The sequence below is a fragment of the Pantherophis guttatus genome, chromosome 1, assembly GCF_059756535.1.
Source record: "Pantherophis guttatus breed Tessera chromosome 1, ASM5975653v1, whole genome shotgun sequence".
Taxonomy (NCBI): Eukaryota; Metazoa; Chordata; class Lepidosauria; order Squamata; family Colubridae; genus Pantherophis; species Pantherophis guttatus.
The window spans coordinates 223110848-223130391 of record NC_142063.1 but is presented as its reverse complement, the minus strand read 5'-3'; the positions used below and the strand labels follow the sequence as shown (position 1 = coordinate 223130391).

General features: G+C 41.6%; 1 protein-coding gene across 1 annotated transcript in view; it reads right to left on the bottom strand.

Moving 5' to 3' along the window:
• Window positions 1–957: 957 nt before the first annotated feature.
• TINAG (tubulointerstitial nephritis antigen) overlaps window positions 958–19544 on the bottom strand; it is a 42810-nt gene continuing 24223 nt past the window's right edge. The window contains exons 9-11 of the mRNA XM_034436662.2: window positions 16558–16672; window positions 3939–3984; window positions 958–1477 (exon numbers count right to left, since the gene is read on the bottom strand). Coding sequence (XP_034292553.2) covers window positions 1361–1477; window positions 3939–3984; window positions 16558–16672 — 278 coding nt within the window. The 3' untranslated portion in view covers window positions 958–1360. The remainder of the gene's footprint in view (window positions 1478–3938; window positions 3985–16557; window positions 16673–19544) is intronic.

Below are 19544 nucleotides of genomic sequence, written 5' to 3'. Positions count from 1 at the left end.
ACCGGTAGTAACAAGTTTTACACTTCACCACTGCTGGGGTGGGTAAATATCATTTAGTGACTGTTCAAAGTTACAACGGCACTGAAAAAAGTGACCGTTTTCACACTTATGACCGTTGCAGCATTCCTATGGTCATGTGATTTATATTCCGATGCTTGACAGCTGTTTCTTATTTATGATAGTTGCAGTATCCTTGTGACCCAGTGGTGGGTTACTACTGGTTCACCCCGGATTGGACGAACCAGTAGCGGTAGCGGCGGGAGGCTCCACCCACCCGCCTGGACGCTTCTGAGCATAAGCTTCTGCAGATGCACAGAAGCATCATGCGTGCACACGAGCGAACCGGTAGCAAACTAAATTGAAACCCACTACCGATGTGACCTCCTTTTGCGACCTTCTGACAAGCAAAGTCAATGGGGAAGTCAGATTCACTTAAAAAGAATGATACTCATTTAACAGCGGCAGCGATTCACTTAACAAAGTTGACAAGAAAAGTAGTAAAATGGGATAAAACTCACTTAATAAATTTCTCACTTAGCAACATAGATTCTGGGCTTAATTGAGGTCGTAAGTTGAAGGCTACTTGTATAGGCCCTTTACAATCTGTGGATTTCAACTCTCAGAAATCCTGACACAGGAATTCTGGAATTCCGGGAGTTGAAGTCTGTAGATCATAAAGAGAGCATAGTTGTCCAACCCTGCTTTATACAGTTAATAAAAATACTTCTGACAGAGTGGTGGGAGAAGAAAGACATGAAAGTATTCCTGCACTGTTATACTCCAGCAAATTTGTTCTCAGAGGCAGGAATGAAACAGTCAGCCATGATTATTCTTAGCTATCAATAGGTCTCCCTTAACTCCTGTGAAAGACATAGTCATGCAAAAAATATGTTCAAGCAAAGAAAGGATACAAAGGCATGTTATTATAAATATAATTAAATAATGATATTCATCTGCTCTTTTTGAAGCAAGCCAGTTCTGGTTTTTTTAATATGCATTTTTGTCAGGGACTCTGGTGGTTACACAATCTCACAAGACTAATCTTGATCACAATTCAGAAGAAAAGAAGGACACCAACCCAATTGTTCTCATTCCGTGTTTACTGCATTTGGACTGCTCCAATAATGAATATGATCATCTAAATACCAGTAGAAGTGAAGTTAAGACGGGTAATAGTCTTTCATCATGCTGGGCTGACATTTAAATGTTCACCAACAGTCTTACATCGGACATAGAAATGCAGCATATTTAGTGAAGAGAAAATAACAAATGTAAGTATGCCCATATTGAGGTTAGAGGTTATATATTCCATTTGTGCAGAAAATATGTAGAACAAAATAGTGGCTGTAATGAAAATCTCTTAAAGGTGACATTTGGTAGCTATGATCAGTTTTTCAATATCGCATTCATTTTGTCCTCGTAAAATCCTGAAATGACCACTTTCTCCCCAGGAAATTCCCCAGGAATTTGCAGCAATCTGGGGTGGAGAAGAGAAGATATTTTATTATAGCAGACACAATCAAATTATGATAAATGAGGAGAAAAAGAAAGCAAAAGAGGAGCTGTGGTATTCACTGTCCTGTCCTCATCCAGTTGTTAGATTGTCACAACTCTTCTTTTAAAGAGTTACTTGAAAACCTCTCATAACTATTTCTCAGGCTGTTGAATAATTAGCAATTAATGGGCCTTTTTTTATAATGCCAAGTAGATTATCTTCATCTGTATTGCAGTAAACAGGGGAGGTACAGACAGTTTAAAGTTTCCCTTCTCTACTGAGAGCCTAATAAAAATAGACTTCTTCTTGTGACACTCTCCAGACCTCATTAGACTAGACAAGGTGCTGATTTGGCCACTACATGTCCCATGATACCCCATTCTTTTAGAGATAAGACGGTGCAAAAGGAAATGCTGCAAGATAGCTTTATAGCAATGTTTTTCAAACTAGGCAACTGTTTGCTGTCTGGGGAATTCTGGGAGTTGAAGAGCACACATCTTAAAGATGCCAAGTTTGAAAAAGCTTTAAGTAGGGGTCTCCAAACTTGGCAATTTTAAGACCTGTAGATGTCAACTCCCAGAATTCCCCAGCCAGCATGACAGCAGAGACATCAACGTTTCCAAGAACCTTGGAGTTGATTAAATGACTAAGTCTAATCGGAGACTTCTAAAATTATATCCCTAAAGCAAATCTCCCTGAAGAGGTTAGCTGCTGTTGGACAAAACTGTGATCGGTTCATGGCATCTTTTTTTAAAGCTTAAGAGTCACCTGACCATTTTTTCTTTTGTGCTTGTCCCCTCATCTTTGTGTTAAAGCATAAGAATAATAAATAACTTTTAAAAAATGTTCAAAAACCTTATCAGCAACCAAGCAAGGCAATAACAGGGATTAGGGTTGACGCATGGACTGTTTTTCAGAATATGCTATCTGCTTTGAGTCCTTAGAATAAAGAGCTTGAGTAACAACTGTTGAAAAAGTCTGGTGGTTATTGACCTTGATACTTAGCTTTTATCCAAACAGAGCTATTAAGAATGTGGTAGAGAGGCTCACTTGGGAAAATTAGTGCAGGGGGAAAATGTCATTTAGACTAATAAGGATTCTACCCCCTGTAGTCCAGTTCCATCACAAGTGACTTGTTGCCGGAACTGAACTAAAAAGGGATTAACAAAATGGATGCTCTGAGGGGAAAACCTGTTTTAAGAATGTCAGTAAGGTGCCCCTTTTGGTTAAAATCCATCAAGAAAGACCATGAATTGGGACACGCACAAAAAGTGAGCACTTAGCTCTTACTTCTGTATTTATTTGTTTGCTTGTTTGCTTGCTTTGAAAGTTCAAAATCAAACTTCTTGTTGCTTTTTTGACCCTCAAACTTTCCTGCTGGGGTAGTGTGCAAGGATTAGTTTGTCCACAAAATGACTTAAGGGGAAGCTTAAATAGCTTTTCTCCATCTGTATTACATAGCTGATTTAGATAATTAAAAATGTGGAGCTGTGTGTGATAGGTACTTTGAGCTATATAGTGGGATGGGATATAGAATACATTCTGTGGACCTTTCACTTGTTTAGTTGAACTGTAGTTGAACAATGATTACTATTATCTAGTGAGAAAAAAAAATGGCATTTTTGTCCCCCAATTTGGTATGTACTGCAAACTCAACACAATATCCCCTGTTTTGATAGTGATGAGCAATTAAGGCAATACAAATTAAGGTTCAAATTACAAACATACTGCAAATAAATAAAATACAAACAGTCCATTGAGGTTAAATCAAAAGGGGATTTACATGACTCTGTCTTCACTACAAAGTAGTTTTGTTTATCTATAGAATGACAGAGTTGGATGGGACCTTGGAGGTCTTCTAGTCCAACCCCCTCATCAGGCAGAAAACTTTATACCATTTCAGACAAATGGTTATCCAATCTCTTCTTAAAAACTTCCAGTGTTAGAGCATTCACAACTTCTGGAGGCAAGTTGTTCCATTGTTCTCACTGTCAGGAAATTTCTCCTTATTTCTAGGTTGGTCCACTCTAGTCGTGGGTTTCAAATATTTTCGCTACCGGTTTGGTGGGTGTGGCTAGGTGGGGGGTCGTGACTGAGTGGGCGTGGCCAACTTGATGTCATTCACGCCAATGCCCACTCAGTCACATGACACCTCCCCACCTAGCCACACCCATAGGAAAAGGTAGGACTGGTTCAGGGGCGTGGCCAACTGGCCATCACTACCGGTTCAGTGACCTTGGTCAAATTTCCGCCAACGGTTCGCGCGAATCGGTGCGAACCAGCTGAATACCACCTCTGGTCCACTCCTTGATTATGGAGTGGGTATATATTTTGCTGAAAACTGAGTGTGCTTGTTAATTACAACTACTTTTTCTACTGATTTCAAAAGCAAACAAGCACAAATAACTTTATTTGGATTAGAGTTTTGTTCCTAAGCACTTACCCAATATTTTTGCCATTGTCCTTCAACATCTTCTAGCATACCCCACCTATTCAAAGAGAAAGCATTAGTAATATACTTCTTCTTTTTTTTTATTTTACATCTTGGGGGCATCTTTAATCTTACAATTCAAATCCTTTTTTTTTTTATTATGTTCCCAAGAGTAAATATGTTGCCATCATTCTGTGAGCATCCAACAACCCTCTTTTTTCCATTACTTGCTTTATATTTTAGAATCTTTTACATTTAGAACAGCATCTGTTATAAAGCATTTGTTTCCAGGTGTTTGGTTTATAGGCAAATAACACTTTGAATTGCACTTCTTTGAGAAATAGGTGACTTTGTGTTATAGCCAAGCTATGTGGGCAGCACAAGTAATTTCATTTGATCTATTAGGCTGAAGGATTTCCGCTCTGTGTAAGTGCAGCCATGGTTTCCAATGGCTTATTTCATATTGCTCTATCTATACAGAAATCAGAATGCATAACCTTGGCCTTATTTGTATTCTCAGTCAACCCCACAATTGCATCTACCCAGCTTGAATTACCAACAATAAAGCACAATAACAAAATAAATCATGGAGTACATTGCTTTCTCTTGAAGCTAATCTATTACAAAACCTAATGACTAATATTTTATCTTATTATTAAAAAAGAGACACAGACCAGATGATAAGAATACTAATTTTTAACACAAGACATGTGCTCCAAGGACTAATTTCAGAGGCAGAACACAGGACATGCCAACAGGATGTCCTACTGGGTTTGTCTAGTCTAGTGCAAAGGACTGGAGTGATATGATAGCAGTGTTCCAATATCTAAGGAGCTGACACAAAGAAGAGGGGGTCGACTTATTTTTCAAAGATGACAAGCCTTCTTGTTTTGTCATAGAAGACAAGACAAGAAACAATGGATGGAAACTAATCAAGGAGAGAAGCAACCCAGAACTAAGGAGAAATTTAGAGTTAGAACAATTAATCAGTGGAATGCTTGCCTTCAGAAGTTGTGGGTGCCCCATCACTGGAAGCTTTTAAGAAAGCCACTTGTCTGGAATGGTCTAGGGACTCCTGCTCAAGCAGGAGGTTGGACTAGAAGACCTTCAAGGTCCCTTCCAAATCAGTTATTCTGAGACAAAATCAGTAATTACCCTTATCAGCACTAACAGTATTAAACTCAGCATACCAAGAGCTTGACTGAATAAAAATATATTTCCATTTCTACAGTCGTGTCTCACGTAGGAAAATGCAAGATGTAGGATCAAATCCTACAACAGTATTTCAATTTCAATTCAATTTCTAAGTGGAAAGTGAAATTGAAAATAGGAATAGAGGTGTGCGATATCCAACAGAACAAAGAAAACTTGAGCTTCCTGTTTAAAGAGTGTCCTACAAGCCCTGCTCTTGGCAGCTCCCTCTTCCGCACCATTAACTCAATTCTCAACATTCACACAAGACAAGATTGTTCTGTCCCCGTCCCACACGCACACACACCAACAGACGTTCAAGAGTTAAAGACCAAACCAGCCGGCAAAATCCTTTTCCTTATGATAATGGAACTTGGCAACAACCTAGTGGCTGCCTGCCAAGAGTTTATTACTTACGAAGAGGAGAGATAACTTCTCCCCGCTTCTGGTACATCAAAAGAAACAGCTCAATAATTACAGAGTCAATCAAGTCCAGAGATAATCCAGCAAAGTCTATAGCAAAAGTCCGGCAATGCAGAATGGCATGGAAGCTTTCAGCTTTGTTCGTCACAAGGTTTGACTGGCCACCACGCTCTCTTTTATACCTTGTGGGGTGTGGTCCAGTGACTCAGCCTAATCTCAGGCACGCCTTTTCTTCTGTTGCGCGCGCTTATCTCTGCGACGCTGGCGTGGATCCAGCCAAGACTCATTACTCTCATCACTGTCCACCTGTGGCTGCGTGGATGTGCTTGGCCCCGGCCCTATCTCTGGCCCTTCAGCAGACACCGAAGGCATTGCCAAAGAGGAGGGTCCTGGAGAGGGAGGCCTTGCCAACTCCTCTCCTTCACTCTCGGAGTCCTCTCCTGCCGATGACACAGGCTCAGGTAACGGAGCCACAACAAAGATATATATAGACAGACAGACAATTTCACAAAAGGATGGGATCAGGGGTGAAATACTACCGGTTCGCATTGGTTTGCCTGAACCAGTAGTGATGGCGGCGGGTTGTTCAGAGAACCAGTAGTGATGGCAGCGTGAGGCTCCGCCCACCTGCCCAATCATTGCTACTTCCTGGTTTTAACCAGGAAGTAAGCTGTTTTTTACCCTCTACGCATGCGCAGAAGAGTTTGTGCATGTGCAGAGGGTCTGCACACACACATGCACTTCCAAACCGGTAGGGAAGGTAAGTAGATTTCACCCCTGGATGGGTTAGGAATTTATGGCCTCCAGTAGTCTTCCTTCATGGTGCACTAGAATGGCTGCATCTCCAAACTGCTAGAACAACTTTCCAAGAGGGGGAAAGAACAGGCTATTTCAAAAGAAGGCGTGTTGTTGCTCTTGCCCAAAAACTCTCCAATTTATAAGGAAGAATAAGCGTGGTGGAATCTTCAGCTAGATTGGAGGCCGAGTGTAGAGTCCTTGCACTGCAGAAAGCAGCAATTATATGGAACACCCCCCCCCCGAATACTTAAAGCCAAATCTAACCAACCCCAAGGGAATATAGTCAGTTTTAATGAGATTCTTGTAACACAGGTGACTAACAATAAAGGTTCTGCTTGAGAACTAACTATTCACAAGTGGTTGTGGTTGCTTGTTGTGTCTGATAATAAGGCAATGGCTGTCTTAAACAGCAGAAAAGGCAGTCTTTTGTGAGTTATTTAATATTATCAACATTGTAGTTTTTGTACAAGAAGAGAAGTATCTCTGGAAGTTCCCACCTCAGATAACAGAATAACTTAGATAATTCTTTGTGTAACTCAGATTAATTAAATCAAGGAAGGACCATTTTTGCTTCTTCTCAGGCAGAACAGAGAAGACAAAACATGTATAATGAGCTATCTCCAATTTTATAATATTGTATGTGTTTGTACTCATGTCTTTTAATTACTTGTTTGTCTTATCTGTGTATTAAACAGGATATGAGGTGAAATTTCTGCCCAGTTTCAGGCAGAGAAGATTATCTTTGCAATTGATATTCCCTCCTTACATGAGGGATGAAACATTCTTGCATTTTAAAAAGCACCACAGTGAAAGACTGAATAAGCGTCTTTTAAATATGTGTATAAAATGTAAGCGATATTTTAATAATCCATAGAGTTCTCTTTCTTCTGAAAATCATTAAAGAGAACAATTACGGTATTTCTTCCATTTTTTCTGTATTCATTAAAAGAAACTCAAGTCCTAAGAATAAGAATAAAATAATACAGAATGAAGTATTAAAAAGTAAATATCTTAATGTTTCACTATATCATATAAATTATAATATCAACTTCAAGAAATTCAGAGTATTATTTTGGCATCCCCAACTGAAGTTGATGTGAAACTTGTCACTAATGTCTATGAATTTGTCCTTAAATTTCAGAGTAGCAAGTTTCTGCAATAAGAGTTTTTAGAGACAGCAATACAGGTAGTCCTCAAATTATGACCACAACTGAGCCCAAAATTTCTGTTGCTAAGTGAAACAATTGTTAAGTAAATTTTATCCCATTTTACGATGTTTCATGCCACAGTTGTTAAGTGAATCACTGAAGTTGTTAAATTAGTAGCATAGTTGTTAAGCGAAGCTGGTTTCCCCATTGACTTTGCTTGTCAAAAGGTTACAAAAGGTGATCGCATGACCACAGGACACTGCAATCGTCATAAATACGAGTCAATTGCCAAGGCATCGAATTTTGGCCACGTGACCATGGGGATGCTGCAATGGTTGTAAGTGTGAAAAATGATCATAAGTCATGTTTTTCATTGCCCTTGTAACTTTGAATGGTCACTAAATGAATTACTTTAAGTCAAGGGTACCCTGTAGTGAAAATACAAATATTAAAGTAGCCTGATTAATCAGAGAACAGCCAGAGAATGTATAACAAACTGAAGATGGCTATGCAGAAGTGGCGTCAAGAATTGCTGCAAAGACCAAGGAACTGCTGAGTAGAGCAGTCCCTTGGAACCTCCCTGGATAAGTTTTAGGAATTAAAAGGGAAATGCAAATGCTAAACCAAGAGAATGACCTGGAAAGTGTTTTTTATTGGTTCTGCAAAAGAGGCTTGTTAAAGCCTTGAAGAAATCTATGCAATGGGATAAAGAAGAATTTGAGAAAGATCAAGTCCTATGACAATATTTGATTGAATTGAAAATTAAGACTACAAAAGGAAGGAATATAAAATTGGCTTATTTGATTTTACAAAGTACTGGCAACCCTTTATGGACTTTTTGCTGGCACCAGGATTGGGGGTGGGGTGGGGGATCATTTTATGCTTTTGCTTCAGGGGTGGGTTCTAAATTTTTTTACTACTGGTTCTGTGGGCGTGGCTTATTTTGTGGATGTGGCTTGGAGGTCATGTGACTAGGTGGGCGTGGCTAGCTGGTCAGAGTTATTTCTGGAAGGTCCTCGCACTTACGACCAGTCCTCGCACTTACGACCCGACTCATTTGTTTGCTTTTAACACTGATCAGCTGTAGGACGGCCCTTTGAAGCCCCGCGGCAAGAGTTTAAACAGTTTTTTTCCCTCTAGTCATCAGCTGGGACTCAGGAGGCAGCAAGAGATTGGGGGTGGGACCAAATAAAAGGTAAGCGAACGTCCTGGAGCAGCGCAGGCCGGCCCAGAGGCTTAAACCCCGGGAGCCCAGGTGCCAAACCCCGCACAGCAGAAAAGGCATGACAGCCGGTGCCCAGTTCCTTCTGCAGCCATCCGGATCAGCGCCCGGGCTCGCAGGCGAAGGGTGAGAGTGCGCAGCGCACTTTCCTGGCTTGGCGCCGATCCGGACGGCTGCAGAAGGAACTGGGCACCGGCTGTCATGCCTTTTCTGCTGTGCGGGGTTTGGCACCTGGGCTCCCGGGGTTTAAGCCTCTGGGCCGGCCTGCGCTGCTCCAGGACGTTCGCTTCGGGCTCCTTGGAATCGCTGCCGGGCGGTTCTTCCCATTGGGGCGATGGTGGGTGGCAGCGATCGGCGTCGATCGCTGCGCACTCCCACCCTTCGCCTGCGAGCCCGGGCGCCGATCCGCTTGGACTGCGGGAGCCACGGCGGTGCTGGCCGGGCTGGGTCTGGTGCGGTGGGCGGAGATGAAGGAGCAGCCTCGGCGGTAGCAGCAGCAGCAATTACAACGGGAAAAGCTGTGGGGAAAGGAGGACGAGGAAGATCTGGCAAGGCGGTGCGAGCACTTCATGGCTCCTCCAGTGAGCGGATTGCGAGAGCTGCGCGACTGGGGCGGAGACATGCGAAGTCTCATGGGGCTTCTCATAATGGAGACGCAGAGCCAGGTGTGCAAGGCGCTGGTCCAGGTCGACCGTGGCGCCGCTTTCACCGTGGACCTCCTTGGAATCGCCTTGGAATGCTGGAACCAGCTGGTTGCTGAGCGGAGCTTCCCCCAGGCATCTAGGGGGATATTACCGACGCTCTGACTTCCCCAGACCGGTGGGGCTCACCATCAGTGGGGGTCAGCTGGGGAAGTCGGAGCGGTCGACCTGGACCAGCGCCTTGCACACCTGGCTCTGCGTCTCCATTATGAGAAGCCCCATGAGACTTCGCATGTCTCCGCCCCAGTCGCGCAGCTCTTGCAATCCGCTCACTGGAGGAGCTGGTTCCAGCATTCAGCAGCATGCAGCCTTGACTAGATCGGCACAGCTTCCTGTCAATGTTGTCGGCGCTTCCGTAGCGTCATCAGTCAGTGCCAGCAATTCAGATTCATGAAGCTGTGCGGATCTCGACAAGGCTGCATGGGTGAAGGAAAAAAACCTGGTACAAAATAGCCCTCTTGCCACCACACGTAGCATAGCCCATTACCTTTCTCTACAGTACAGCAACAATACATACAGTACAGCAACAGTACATACAGTATAGTATACAAATATAACAGTCAAGACCCCATCATGGCTCCACCAGCAAGAAGAAAGAAATATGAAGCCAGTTTTAAACTTAAAGTTGTAAACTTTGCCATGGAACATAATAACTGTGCTGCTGCAAGACAATATGGAGTAACAGAAAAAATGGTTCGGGACTGGAAAGCAAATGTAAAAGCATTAAAGAGTATGCCAAGGGGTAAGTGTGCATTAAGAAGAGGCACCCCACATTGGCCAGAACTTGAAAAACATGTAGCAGACATGGTGAATGAGCATCGCCAAAACGGTTATGTAGTTACACGAAATAAAATACGTTTGTTTGCACTTCAGTGGGCCAAATCTAACCCAGATCACAGCAACAGATTTAAGGCCACTGTATCCTGGTGTACTAGATTCTTGGAAAGGCATAATTTGGTTCTGAGGCAAAAGACGAAAATTGCACAAAAATTACCTGCAGATCTTGATGCCAAAGTAAATAGTTTCCATCGATATGTAATAAAACAGCGCAAGAAACATGGCTATGCGTTAAGAAATATGGATGAAACTCCAATGAATTTTGATATGATTGGAAATAAAACTGTCCATCCAAAAGGTGAAAAAACAATTTTAATTAAAACAACAGGACATGAGAAGTCCAGTTTTACAGTGGTACTAGCATGCACAGCTGATGGCTCCAAACTGAGACCAATGATTATTTTTAAAAGAAAAACAATGCCGAAACTAAAGTTCCCTGTTGGTTGTTTTGTACATGTGAATGAAAAAGGCTGGATGGATGAAGAAGGGGTAAAGCTATGGCTTGATAATATATGGAGCAGGCGACCAGGTGGACTTATTCAAAAATGTAGTCTACTGGTGTGGGATATGTTCAGGGCTCATTTAACTCCCAGCACCAAGCAAAGGCTTGCAAGAATAAACACAGATGCGGCAGTTATTCCTGCAGGATTGACATCGTTGGTACAGCCACTGGATGTGTGCCTAAACAAGCCATTTAAAGATCGCATTTGAGAACAGTGGAATGAGTGGATGGTTAGCGGTGAAAAGTCATTCACAAAAGGAGGAAACATGCATGCTCCACAGTTGGATGTTTTGTGCAAGTTTGTCATAAAAGCCTGGAATGATATTGATGCAGAAACAGTAATCAAGTCTTTCAAGAAGTGTGGCATATCAAATTCATTAGATGGTATGGAGGACGACTACTTGTGGCAAGATGAAGAGGAAGCCGAAGCTGAGACCACACCATCTGATACGGAATTAGATCCATATGATGACTGCCTTACAAATGTATCACAAGATGTCCTTGATGTACTTATGACATCAGATGACGAACAGGAGGATTTTGAAGGCTTTTAAAGGGAAACTGTCACGCCAGCAAAACCTGTAAAAATAGCTTGCAGTTATGATGGGCGTTACTGACTCTCCAGGGACTTGCCCGGCACTGGCTCTCTATTGTTTGTTATCTTCCTCCTATCATAATCAGTTCCAGTTTGGTTGACAGCTTAGAAAACAAACAGCATGGCAGCTCCCATGGGTTTATTGTCTTATCCTTCCTTTCAGCTTTAGAGTGAATTAGGAAAAGTTTAATCCAATTGTACTGTTTTATGTTGACATGTTTGATGACAAACAGCCTTATGTTTATAAGTGACAGTTTTCCTGCTAAGTACCTGCGTGTCATAAGCATTTGAATTAAAATTACCATATTGAAATCAAATCTGATGTTTTTTAATTTTTATTTGGTGTGCGTTGGAAGAGGGGTAGTCTTATACGGCGAGTATAGCCCAAACCCTATATTTTAACAGGAAAAGTAGGGGGTCGTCTTATACGCCCAGTCGTCTTATACGCCGGAAAATACGGTACCTATATTGCTTCTGACTCCAGCCTATTCTGTACAGCTAGTCACCCAACTCATTCTTTCTCCATCAAGAAAGATAAAAGACAATGGGTTCTAATTTATAGATGGACTTAGGTAACTCAGGATTTCATATCACCACAGTGTTTTCTAAGTTACGCTTAACTATCTATATCTATATCTATATCTATATCTATATCTATATCTATATCGGTAAAGGTTCCCCTTGCACATATGTGCTAGTCGTTCCCGACTCTAGAGGGTGGTGCTCATCTCTGTTTCAAAGCTGAAGAGCCAGTGCTGTCTGAAGATGTCTCCGTGGTCATGTGGCTGACATGACTAAACGCCAAAGGCGCACAGAACACTGTTACCTTCCCACCAAAGGTGGTCCCTATTTTTCTACTTGCATTTTTTACATGCTTTCGAACTGCTAGGTTGGCAGAAGCTGGGACAAGTAACGGGAACTCATCCTGTTACACGCACTAGGGATTCGAACTGCTGAACTGCCAACCTTTCAATCGACAAGCTCAGCATCTTAGCCACTGAGCCGCCACGTATCTATATCTATATCATCTATCTATCTATCTATCTATCTATCTATCTATCTATCTATCTATCTATCTATCTATCTATCTATGTATATCTATCTATGTATCTATCTATCTATCTATCGTATATAAATTTTCTGCTGGTCAAGGAGATAAGTAATCCATCACTGCCACCTCACTGCACAGTTGGAAAACACACATAATGGACTGTGGCCTGAGAATACTTGAGCAACAATGGTAATTTCACCCCTCAGAAAAGAGGATGCACAGCAGATCACCCTCCCACTTGCACAAGGGCAAGAACAGATGGATGAAAATTTGATTTCATTTTCAAAAGCCAAACTCATCTCCTGAAGGAGTCGCTTCCAAGCGTAAAATAAAATAGAACATATAAAGTGAACCAAGGGGATAAAAGAAATATTTCTGATTAAATTGATACAAGTTAGAATGTTCCACATTTAGCACAGAATTAAACCCTAAAATAAAGTGCTCAAAGTCCGATGTTGAAGCTAGATTGGAGAAAATGTCAAATATAACCCTTTCTTGAGTGCTCAGAAGAGAGCTATGAGTGGAAGAAAAAAAAATTATATTTAAAGCATGGCAAAAATGTTTCTGAGCTAGTTTTCTTCTTTGGTTCTCCTCTCCCCCCCCCCCCCGCTCATTCTCACACACACATACACAGACGCTAAACAATAACTTTACAGGGAATAGAAGTATTTTTAATTTTTTAATTCCAAACCATTTCATTAGAAAGATACTTGTAATATCTTACAGAAGTAATTCAAGTTTTTGGATAATGTAAGGAATCTCATCTTATTTATCTTTTACCTATGTATTTATTTATATCCCATCTTTATAACTCAGGACAGCAAACGTAACTAACAACCTCCTATTTTCCCTACAACAACCCTGTGAGGTGGGTTCGGCTGATTAAGAGGGACTGTCCCAAAGACACTCAGCTGACTTTCATGGCTAAGGCTGGACTAGAATTCCTGGTTTCTAACTTGGTGCCTTAACCGCTAGACCAGTGTTTCTCAACCTTGGTAGCTTGAAGATGGGTGGACTTCAACTCCCAGAATCCCCCAGCCAGCGCTGCTGGCTGGGGGATTCTGGGAGTTGAAGTCCATCCATCTTCAAGCTTCCAAGGTTGAGAAACACTGCGCTAGACCAAAGTGGTCCTTCTTACCTCTTCTAGTAACCTATCTGTTCTCCAGAAACATCTTCTCCCAACCTTCCTCAGATACACAGAAAGGTCCACCCTGCTGGCTTTAGGAAAGACCTGGTATTTGAGTGGAGACCCCTTTTACTGTAGTTATTTTAATTGTTTGGTTTTCCATTTTCTATATTAAAAAAATATACTGTATTTTCAATGTTGTGCAATTTTTACTTTTACTTTATTAATATTTATTTTTGTTGTGCATCGCTCAGAGTCACATTGTTTGAGTTTGGTGGGCTTATAAATTCCCAAATTAAATCCAACAATAAATAAACTCTTATCAAAATTAGTGTCATTGAAATATGCTGTAAATATTACTCTGAATAAAGATTCAGATTAAGAGATAATTTAGCTCTGCTTCTGAAGGATGGTAGTGTTGCCTCACTTCGAAATGTAATTATTTTATTTATGCTGTGCTATAAGAAGCACTCCAGCATAAATAGCTCTGTGAGAGATAAAACTAAATCATTTTTCTTATGCTGGGCTGTTTGGTATAATAGTTAAAACACCAGGCTAGAAACTGGGAGACTGGGAGTTCTAGTCCCACCATGGGAACAAAGCCAGTTGGGTGACCTTGGGTTGGTCATTCTCTCTCAGCCCTATGAGTGAGACAAGGCAAACCACTTCCAAAATCCTGCCAAGAAAATCACAGGGATTAGTTTAGTGGGACTAGTTTAGAGGGACGCAGTAGCTCAGTGGCTAAGACGCTGAGCTTGTCGATCAAATGGTTGGCAGTTCAGCGGTTCGAATCCCTAGTGCCGCGTAATGGGGTGGGCTCCCGTTACTTGTCTCAGCTTCTGCCAACCTAGCAGTTTGAAAAAATGCAAGTAGAAAAAATAAGGACCACCTTTGGTGGGAACAGCGTTCCGTGCGCCTTTGGCATTTAGTCATGCCGGCCACATGACCACGGAGATGTCTTCAGACAGCGCTGGCTCTTTGGCTTTGAAAGGGAGATGAGCACTGCACCCTAGAGTGGGGAACGAATAGCACATATGTGTGAGGGGAACCTTTACCTTAGTCTAGTGGGGCTTTGAACATTTTGGTTTGTCATCTCCAGGATGAAGTTCATCTCAAGGCTTCTGACTCTTTCTACTGAGCCCCTCCCTCTCATGCAGTCACAACACCAGAAGTCCAGCATTCCAGTTGAAATAGGACATTTCTCAAGTGCTTGCCATTTCTGGTTAAAGCACTATCACAGACAGTGTTAACTAGTTTGCAGGCAAACCTCATAAATATTCTGAGAGATAATATAAAGAACATTCTTATGCATTCCATTTTTTAATTTTATTGATAAGGTTGTAAGTTTAATCAGTTCATAAAGTCTTCTATTCTATTCTTACATATTGGCTGTTTTATCACCAGCCACATAGTAACGTAACTCCTTGTCCCTAGCTTTAAAAGCCTTGTTTTAAGTCTGTGTCTCTGTGTGGAATCAACATGATTCATTTGGTACTTAGATGATGTCCTCTAATCTAGATTCTCTACCTCCACTTCAAGAGGGAGACAAGGGACCTTAATATGTATGTCTTGAGAAAGAAGTCACTTGAGAGGAGTTGCCTTCGAAGCTGTGTGGAGGAGAAAAATATGCCCTTAAAATCTGAAGTATTTTCTTTACCAAGTTCTCCCTTAACAATGTGCAGCCTGCTGAGTGTTTTATTCTTTTTTTTTCTTTCATAGAATTGACTTTATTTACAGAAAGAATTCTGGGGAAGTTTTCATTTTAAAAAAGTGATGTAACAATCTTACAGGGACAACACCTGTAACCACTTCTGCTGACTAAATTCATGTTACAGAATCTTCAAGTGTTCAGTCACTGATGGCCACAGCAGTGAAACTGCTGTCTTCACCTTATTACTGTTGAGTAAAGAGAAGCTGGATGGATACGGTTAATGCCACAAGACTGGGGGAAAATATAAATTCACAAATTATTGGGCATTATCAGCAATCGATTCATAGGGATAAGTAAAATGGGCAAAAATGTCTTGCATGAAAGACATTGCATCAGCCATTACATATGGCAACACAATTGCCTTCGGGTAAGAGAAGAAGGATCAACTATACAAGCACTTATGCTTGTTGAATGAAAACCAATAATAGCCGTGGCCAATTTGGTCTAACTGAAATGGTACTAGAAGGAAGTATAGAGCACAGATTATCAACTAGTAGCTGTCTCAGCATGCAAGCAGCACAGTCCTTGATAAAGTGTTCCTCATCTTAGTCCCTACTTAAGCGGTAAAACTTAGCATGCAGCATCTGTTTGCTTTGTGCCATGCATCTCCTGAGCTACTTTTCACAATCTGCACACTGTAGCTTCACATATAAAAATCTACCCATCCTATTATGAGATGGCATTGTGTAGATGAAATTTGACAGCTGGATTGCAATGGAAAGGAAAGTGAGAAAAGACGTGTTGCATTGGCTGAAATCCAGTTGCACAGCATGTATCCTGTTATATAAACCATCGTCAGTATAGTTGCGGTCAATTTTAGCCTCTTAAGAAAGTTTCTGTCTGCTTAACCCTAACCTTCAAGCATCAAGAGAAGGAAATGTTCCATGTTCCTATGCAAAATTCATTGTCTGCCTGTTATTTACAGGTAGTCCTCGACTTATGATCAAAATTTCTGTTGCTAAGTGAGACAGTTGTTAAGTGGGTTTTACCCCATTTAGCAACATTTCTTGCCACTGTTGTTAAGTGAATCACTGCAGTTGTTAAGTTAGTAACATGTTTGTTAAGTGAATCTGACTTCCCCATTGATTTTGCTTGTCAGACGGTCACAAAAAGGGTTCCCGTGACCCAGGGCACTGCAATTGTCATAAATACATGCCAGTTGCCAATTTTGATTGCATGACCATGGGGATGCTGCAACAATCATAAGTCTGAAAAATGGTCATAAGTCACAGGTGTCAGTGCCACTGCAACTAAACGAAAAGTTGTAAGTCGAGGACTGCCTGTATTACGGAAACGACAAGGAGAAACAGCCATGGATTCACTTACCCAACTAATTTGACAGAATGGGATCTCTCCTGGGGCTCATGCTGTGGTTCTTCACTGGTATGCCTATAAATCCCGCTCTTATAAAGGAAGAAATCATCGTATACTTTCATGATGGCTGGAGGGTAGCAGTGAGTGCAAAAGGGCAAAAAAAGATAGCTGTAATTCTAATTTTAACTAGTGTTCATTACAGAGACATCGTTTTAATATATGGAAATTATTTCGCAATCCTTTCTAAGACTAAAAGCTTTAAAGATAAATAAATAATTCACAGGAGACCTCGGTGTTAGCAGAAAATCTATAAGGTCTCTGGTGTATTCCTGCCCGCTTTCTCCAAATTTAAATATTTTATGCAGGAACATGAATCCACTGTTTCACTTGATTTCGTCCACATCTTAGGTTACCTTGTTCAGACTGTTCTGAGGTTTCACTTAAAACACAGAAACCAGTGAGACTCCTATTCTGATTGGTAGATAAAAGAGTGTGTGATAAGTGTCTGTTGTGGAAAGAAAGGAAATGATGATACATCCATCTGATGCATTGACACAAATGATGTGGTTGATCTATTTGCATCAGACATCATGACATGATTATAATAAGTTGCATCTTTTGCATGATAATGGCACAACACAGGTGTCATAAACCTGATATCAAACTTGATGATGTAATGCCACTGTCTGTGAATCCTTGTTGTACACTGCAGCCTGTGTTGTAGTCCGCCAGCAGCCTGCGGAGCTGGCAGCAGAGTCGGACAGTGATGAGACTGAGGAAGAACATGGGCCAGTCCTGAAGGCTGGGGAAGACCCGGATGAGGGCTCTGTGTTAGAGGCAGAGATGGGGCCAGGGCCATCGGGGAGTGAGGGGCGGACTCCAGAGCCTCCAGAGACTGATAGGAGTGAGGCAGAGGAACAGGAGGAGCCTGTTCCTAATGCACGCATGAGAAGAGCTGCCAGAAGGCAAGAGCAGCTCAAGCAAAGAGGACAACTCAGGAGTAGGGCCAAGAGATGATCGGCCCCTCCCATAAGGCTTAAAACAGACCAGGAATGGCGTTTGGGCTTTGCCAGAAAACAACATTGGTAGCTTCGTCTTCTCCTTTGTCTACGTCTTGTATTTATTTTTGTATCTGTGACTTCTGAACATTTGCCAAGAAAGGCCTTTGGCAATTTGCCTGATTGGACCAAGGTTTGCGATAGGACTGAGGAATTTGTGTTGGGAGGAATTTGCTTTAACATAGTTGAACAATGCTGGGAAGAAGTAATTCTCAGTTGTTCGAATAAAGTATGTTTGTTTTTTCACTGACTGATTTTCCTACTATTTACTTGGGCCTTGGTCATAACAGCCTGATGCATACATATAAGGAAAGGAGTCAGCCAATAAAGCATCATTCAATCGTTTTGAGAAAACAGATTATTTGTTTTCCTTCATTTTCTTCCTTAATTCCTATCCAGTCAATATGGAGTGTTCCTCCCTTTACTCTGCCTTATTTTTATATCTTGGCTTTTGCTGCACTCCTTTTGGAAACATCTGCCTCTGTCTTATCCAATCCCTCTCACACCTACAATCTGTTCTTCCTTACCATTCCCTCAAATCTCTCATGTTAGAATCTCTTCATTTCTTTCATGTTCAGACTCTTATTGGAAATCATTAGAATGTAAGAGAAGATTCTGCTAGACCTGGCCATTGGTCTGTCTAGTCCTGTATTATATGTCATTCAGTCATCAGATGAATGCATTGAAAAAGCTCCTGTGTGCCTAGACTGGATAGTTGTTATCCCTGTTGCTTGTAATAGAATCATATCATAGAATCTGAAGGCCGGAAGGAACCTCAGAGGTCTTCTAGTTCAATTCCTTGCCCAAGGCAGGAGTCCTTAAACCATCCTGGACAAATGGTTGTCTAATCTTTTCTTGAAAATTTCCAGAGATGAAGGACCCACAAACCTGGGAGGCAAGCTATTCCACAGATCGTGGAATTTATTGTCAGGAAATTCTTCCTTATTTTCAGGTTGGATCTCTTTCTGACAAGCTTCTACCCATTGCTTCTTGTCCTCCCCTCAGGTGCTTTGGAGAATAAGCAGATGCCCTCTTCCCTGTGATAGCCCTTCAAGTATTAGAAAAATGGCTACCATGTCTCCCCTGAGCCTTCTCTTCATTAGGCTAAACATACCTAGTTCAGTGGTGAAATCCAATTTTTTTTACTACTGGTTCTGTGGGCATGGCTTGGTGGGCATGGTGTGGCTTGGTGGGCATGGCTTTGGCATGGCAGGAGAAGGATACTGCAAAATCTCCATTCCCACCCCACTCTGAGGCCAGCCAGAGATGGTATTTGCCAATTCTCCGAACTATTCAAAATTTCTGCTACCGGTTCTCCAAACTACTCAAACTTTCCGCTACCGGTTCTCCAGAACCTGTCAGAACCTGCTGGATTTCACCCCTGACCTAGTTCCCTTTCCTAGTTCCCTTCCCACCAGTCAGTATTTAAGGCATGCTGCCTATAATCCATGTAGACTGTCATTAGCATTAGACATCATAAATTACCTCATCCTTCACGAACTCTTGCAGACCCATTTTACAATCATCCAATTTGGCTGCCATTATCTGTCCTTCACTGATAGGGAATTCCAGAGTTTAACTGTGGGCTATGTGAAAAAGCCTGTTTGTTGTTTCTGAATTTCCCTTCATTTGAAGAATTTATATGCTAACATATGGGAGAGGGAGAAAAATATTTGCACAGGTGTCTGTGGGAGGACAGGGAGACGGCAACAGCTACATGCAGAAGCTGTATTTAGTAGTTTTCTAAGACTGCTCACTCATCAAGGAATCTGATCATATAGGTATGCATCAGACATTGTGATGCAAGTACATACTTGGCATTTGCAGAATGACTCATGTGCAGATGTCATTGTTTAAGCATAATTGTTATGGATGCCCCTTTCTCCATTTGTGTTTGCTACGAATGATGTCATATGCCTCCATCACTCAACCTCTGACTCA